Genomic DNA, 7,500 nt, shown 5'->3' on the forward strand with positions numbered 1-7,500 from the left:
GATCTTTCCCTCAAAACATACAGCCGATTATCACCTCATTGAAGCGCAGTAGAGGCATAGTGCAGCATCACACAGGAACAGGTCTCGCTCTTAATATCTAGCCAGCAGGAACAGTATTATGCAAATATAAGCCCCAGCGTGAATGGGTCAACCCGTTGCTGATGGGGCTGTTTTGGCTCCAAATGGTTGAAATACTGGGATATTTCAGACGCGTAAGCCTAATGCCTGGGGCTATTTGCTTGCTCTGGCTGCAGCCAAGTACTACACACCCAATCACTGAGCATGCCGGCCAGAAGGATAACCACAACAAAATATATGGTCCCTGGTGGCTGGTCCTGTCACCACTCGACATGATATCCTGTCACCTGGCATTAGCTGGTTAATTACAGATTATTATAATTTAGTTATTGATTGCCAAACCTTTTTTTCTATCATCATGTTTTGCCTTCAGTATTTCTTACATTAATGTACATTTCTTCCTTCCTCCCAGTGTTCAGGTGACAGAAGATGGGAGGAAAGCACTGTTAGCCCTTTCAGGAGGGGACATGAGGAAGGTTCTAAACATTTTGCAGTCCACTTCCATGGCTTACAATGAGGTTTGTGAATTTGGTGATATATATAGATAGATAGATATAAATTAAAATTAATTTGTATTTTTATAGAAAATATTGATATTCAGTGTTATCAGTATTTATCATTTTCATGCACATACTCATTTATTATAATTCATATTCAAAATAATGTTTATTAAACCTACATTATTTCAGAAGTATAACGCTGGAACATTTGTTTTTTTTAGGTCTCTGAGGATAATGTATATACCTGTGTTGGTCACCCCCTTCGTTCAGATATAACAAACATCATCAACTGGATGTTGAATGAAGATTTCCAGATCGCCTACAAAAGTATCCTTTTTATGAACACTTCTCATATAATTTTGGTGTGGTCTAGGCTTTTGTAGCAGCAGGGTGCATGCTAATTTATTTGTATTAATTTGTTTATTTGTATCTTATTTATTGTAAGTTATTAATTGATAGGTAATGGGAAAACTGTCTTCACTTGCTGAAAGATATATAAAAAGGCAGGCCTAACATTAATGAAGCAAAGTACATTCATGTTACTTCAGTATATCCAGAGTATTTATAGATAAAATTGTTACCAATTAACTGAAAAAAAAAAATATATGAATGCTTCCAAGCTACAGGGTTCCAAAGTCAGCTTAAACCCTTGTTTTGTGACTGATTTTTGGAAAAATGCCATTTAGGGTAGTTTGTGCTGCCTGGAGGGCTGAGAAAACACTTTTCATGTCTCTCTTTTTTTTAGCTGATGCCGCTAGCATCGTTTAACCCATTCACGCCGGTTGACGTGATAGCACATATTGTGGTTTTCGCGTCAGACGCCCTGGACGAGCCTATGAAGAATTGGAAGCCGCGGAGAGCCGCGAGCGGCAACCAAACCCAGGCCTCGCGGCTTGTGCACACCGAGAATAAATCTCTCGAATCTCGATGCGTTAGGCTTATGCGTTCGAGAACCCGGTATTGCGACCGCACAAAGCCGGAACGGCCCCGGCGTGAATGGGTCAACAGATGGCTTGACCACTAGTTCGTTTGTTATGCACACCATTGCCATAGGGTTAATAACATTAGTGTAGTCTTAATTAAAACTGCATAAGACAAGTGATTTCCTTTTTAGATTTTTTACTTCATAATGAAAACCACTTAAAAATCTCTAGCATAGTAAGATATTCATTCCCTTGCTCGTAACATTAATTTCCTTTCTCAGGCAACTAAATCAAAGTTCTTTTAACAACTTGCTTTTGAGTTTCCCCACCCCCTTCCCGTTTCCCACTCCCTTTCCCCCCCAAGAAAAATATTTTTATAGACAAATAGGACACGTTGGCATGAAACTAGAAAGAAATATGGCTGATTACCCTGAATTTTTCTTGAAAATGTTTCCTTCCCAAATAACATTAATAGGGTGTCTTAACCCAATGCGTATAGGTGTCATAACATACATGATGTTCAGGGATTCTGGATCACTGTGTTATTTTATTGTGCTATTAGTAATGTGTGATAATTGCAGTCAAAACCAAGATGGCACCACTTTATTTTAGCACCAGCAGGAGAGAGAGCCTTGAATGGCACCCATCTATGGCACCCATGGTCTCTAGCAAGCAATGGCACATAGCAAGTTGCTTGAGGGCTCTCCTTGTCTTAACCCAATGCGTATAGGTGTCATAACATACATGATGTTCAGGGATTCTGGATCACTGTGTTATTTTATTGTGCTATTAGTAATGTGTGATAATTGCAGTCAAAACCAAGATGGCACCACTTTATTTTAGCACCAGCAGGAGAGAGAGCCTTGAATGGCACCCATCTATGGCACCCATGGTCTCTAGCAAGCAATGGCACATAGCAAGTTGCTGAGCTCTTCCTTTAAAGTACCGTAGATGAAGGATGTGCAGGTAAAAAGAGAAGGTGATTCAAACCATGCCCAATATCAACATTGCACTCCAATGTACTTTGGCAGTCACAGTCACAAGCACAAGTTTCCTTTCTCTTCCGTAATTCTTCATGTTGTTTTTATTGTGGATGGTTTTAAGTTTTGTATTCTTTCATGACATACATATAATAAAAATAAAATTGCTTTTTGTCCTCTCATAAAACAGCAATAATCACACTGAGTATAAAGAAAATAATGAGCTGATATGGACCCAAAACTACAATTTTAGTCAACCACAGCATTGATGGAGCCTGTGGAAGTCTCTACATGCAGTAAAACACACAAAAATTAAAACACAAAAATGGCTGTAGCTTTATAATGAATAACATAAAGAGAGCGGGGAAAAGTCAAGGTATGTCAGTGAAGCTGACTGGCTCTGAAATAAAACCTATCCTGGATATTGGGCAAGCAGATATATTCCCTGTCTGCAAGGGGTTAGATAATTTTCTTAATTTTTATTGTGAATATAATACTGAAATCTAATTAGTATTAGTATAAGTAAGAACTCTTTATATGAAAGGCAATTCAACAATTTGTCTGATATGTAAATACAAAATTTTTCACACTTTACCAAAAGGAGGAATCCATGAAGAGATCAAAACCAACTTTTAATTGTAATGATAAAAGTTGACTAACAAGATTAACCCAATCCCGACGGGCCGGGCGATAAGTGGAAACCCCCTATGCCGGGCCTATGCAATATTGCATTGGGAAAGTCATACTGGTATGACACCCCGGCATCAAGCATTTAGCTGGGTCACATGAGTGTGACGCACCGTCGTCATAGGGTTAAAGAGCAAATAATTAGGCATTTAAAATTTATTTTTCGTATACTTTGTTAATTTTGAGGCTTTCACAGTGGATGCTGTTATATCTCAACCCTTTTGATAAAATCAATGCAAACAACTTCTTTCAGGTTAAGGTCAATATATAGTCACAAAATTCATGAAACTTTCCTTAACTTACTGTGAGCAGATGTTTCTGAATTAAAAACTGCCAAGGGACTGGCATTACAAGACATCCTAACAGAGATTCATACCTACATACACAGAAGTAAGTTGAAGAATTCATGTTATATATTTACAAATATGTTTATATTTGTGGGTATTTATTTATTTATATATATATATATATATATATATATATATATATATATATATATATATATATATATATATATATACATACATGCATGCATATACATACATACATACAAATATATATATTTATGTGAGAAAGATGGTAGAATTGTCTAACCAGACACCTTACAACCATCATGGAAATTTCCCTTGTGCTCATAGCAGAGCAGTGATAGCAAGGTTTTACAGACAATTCCCGCGGGCACTCAGCAGCAACGAAATCAGAAATTCAAGTCCCAAATCAGGTTACCGAGGTTATATCTATATGTATCTATGTACATACATATATATACACGTCCCACTCTGAGGACCCAAGATCGAGTCATGATCAGGGGGGTAAAATTTGTTACTATATTAAATGCTTTGCTGCATTCTACCATCTTTCTCACATAGATATAACCTCAATTTCAAATTCATTGCCACCGAGTGCCCTATCACTGTGTGCTATTACTGCTCTGCCAAGAGTATATAGGTAACTTCCATGTTGGATGTAAGGCACCTGGTTAGACGATTCTTTTATTGGGTTGTGTAGTGTAATGGTTAGGAGCCGGGATTCTCACTCTGATGACCCGAGATTCAGTCACAATCAGGAAGGTAAAATTTGTATTTCTATATCAAATGCATTCTACTATCTTTCTCATACATACATATATATGTATATACATACATATATACATGTAAATACATATATACATATTTATATATATATATATATTTATATTTGTGTATATATATACACATATACATGTAAATATGTATACATATTTTTATATATATATATATATATATATATATATATATATTTATTTATAAAATATATATATATTATATATATACATATTTATATAATATATAAATATTTATATATGTATATGTTATAAATTTATATATATATATATATATATTTATGTATAAATATTAAAATTTATATATATATAAATATTTATATATATTAAATATATATATTAAAATATATATATAATATATATTTATTTATATTTTATATATTATTTAAATAATATATATATTTATATATATATATATATAATTTGTTTATATATATATAATATATATATATATATATATAATTATATATAAATATATAATATTATATATATATATATATATATATATATATATATATATTTATATATCTATATATATATATATATACATATATATATCTATCCCTCTCTCATCTCTCTATCTCTACGAGCTCCTCATCTTCGTCTTCCCCCCAGTCACATCTCCACTCTCTCTCTATATATATATATATATATAAATCATATATATATTAATATTATATATATATATATAAATATATATATATATATAAATATATCTTTATATAACATAGATATGTATTTTTTTATATATATATATATATTATAAGTATATATTAATATATCATATATAAATATCTATAATATATGTTATATATAAATAATATATATAATATATATTATAATATATAAACCCAAATATATAAATATATATAAATATATATATATATCTTAAATATATATAATATAATTTAAATATATATATTTAATATATATATATATATAAATAAAATATATATATATAAATAGATATATATATATATTTATATAATAATATATATATATATATAATATAAATATTTATATATATCGTATATAGTATAAAGGGCGTGTCTCATATATATCTATACTATATATTATCTATATATAATATAATATATATATATATATATATAATATATATATCACGCAATATAATATATATATAAATATATACTACACTATTATATATAAATTGTATCAATATATATATATATATAATATTATATATATAAATAAATATATATTATATATAAATATATATATATATATAAATATATATATCTATATGCATATAACATGTATATATATATATAAAATATAATTTATATAATAAAATTAATATATATATATAAATGTTATATATAATCTATAATGTGTATAAATATAATATATAAATATATATATATAAATATATATATATATTAATAATTTCTATATATATATATATATGAATTATATATATAAATAATGATGTATGAACAATTTATATATATAAATATATATATTGATATATAACTATATATTAATCTATATATATCTTACATATTTATAATATACATATAAATATTTATATCTATCTATATATAAATCCTTTATAAAAATATATCAAAAATATCAAAAATATTTAAAAATATAACTATACATAAAAATAAATATTTATAATATATATCTATACAATAATAATATATATATATAAATATTTATATATATATATATATATATATATATATAATATATATATAGATATAAATATTAGATTCAATAATAAATATTAATATAAACTCCTAAAAAAATTATATATATATCTACAATCTTTAAATATATCTAAAAATATTTATATATATATATAAATATTTATAATATTATAAAATATTATTAATATATATAAATATATAATATATATATAAAAATACTAATAACATAATTATATATATATAAAAATATAATCTACATCATTAAATCTACAACAAATTTATATATATTTAAGTATTTCTACATATATAAATATTTATATATATATATAGATATTTATATCTATATATAGATATTAATATATAAAATAAAATTTTTTATTTATATATAAATATTTATATATATATACAAATATATTTATATATATATATATATCTATATATATATATATATATATATATAAATAAAATATATATCTATATATATCTATATATATATAAATAATTATATATATAATAAATATTTATATATATAGATAAATAATAAATATATAAATAAATATTAATATATATAATAAAAAAATATATGTCTATATAATATATTTATATATAAATATTTTTATATATATATAATAAATATATTATAAATAAAATATAATATAATAAATATATATATAAATGAATATTATATATATATAAATTTTTATATATTAAATATTTAAAATATAATATATAAAATTCTATATATCTATATATATATATATATATCGATATAAATATTTATATTCATATAAATATTATATATATATAAATATTTCTATATATTTTATATAAAGATTTATATATGTATACATAATTATATATATAATTTTAATAATATATTCATATTTTATTATAAAATATTTATATATATAGATATTTATATATTTTTCAAATATTTATATATATAAATAATCTATATATCATAAATATATATATATATAAATATATATATATATAAACATATTAATCTATAAGATTTTCATAAATATAAATATTTATATAAAAAATAACTAAAAAAAATTATAAAAAAAATAGTTATATATATAAAAATTTAAAGATATAAATATTTAAATAATAAATAATTATAAAATATAACTATATATATCTCTAAATCATTATAATATATATAAATACATATTATATAAAATATTTAATAATACAAATATTTATATATATATCTATAGATTATAGATACGATAATAGATAGATATTTAGATAAATACAAAAATTTATATATTATATATATATACTATATATCTATATTATCATATAGATATAGCTTATTTTATAACTCTACCATAATTATATATATATAAATATTTTATAATACATATAAATAATTATATATATATAATGATATTTATATATAAATAAATAATTAATATATATAAATATTTATATATAATAAAAATTCATATATTATATATTTCAACATACCTTTTTATATACTATATATATGTATTAATGTAATTATATTTATCTAAACATGTATGAGTATATGTATAATATGTCTTATAA

At 24.5% G+C, this 7,500-nt stretch overlaps 1 protein-coding gene across 1 annotated transcript in view; it reads left to right on the plus strand.

Annotated features, from left to right (window-relative positions):
* The window catches only part of RfC3 (replication factor C subunit RfC3), a 19,436-nt gene that overhangs the window by 2,125 nt on the left and 9,811 nt on the right, over positions 1-7,500 (plus strand). Inside the window, exons 3-5 of the mRNA XM_086556084.1 lie at positions 491-596; positions 800-905; positions 3,481-3,558. Of these exons, the coding sequence (XP_086412210.1) occupies positions 491-596; positions 800-905; positions 3,481-3,558 (290 nt within the window). The remainder of the gene's footprint in view (positions 1-490; positions 597-799; positions 906-3,480; positions 3,559-7,500) is intronic.

This window comes from Penaeus japonicus, unplaced genomic scaffold, assembly GCF_977035675.1.
Source record: "Penaeus japonicus unplaced genomic scaffold, GWHDUDI00000001_assembly GWHDUDI00000031, whole genome shotgun sequence".
NCBI lineage: Eukaryota > Metazoa > Arthropoda > Malacostraca > Decapoda > Penaeidae > Penaeus > Penaeus japonicus.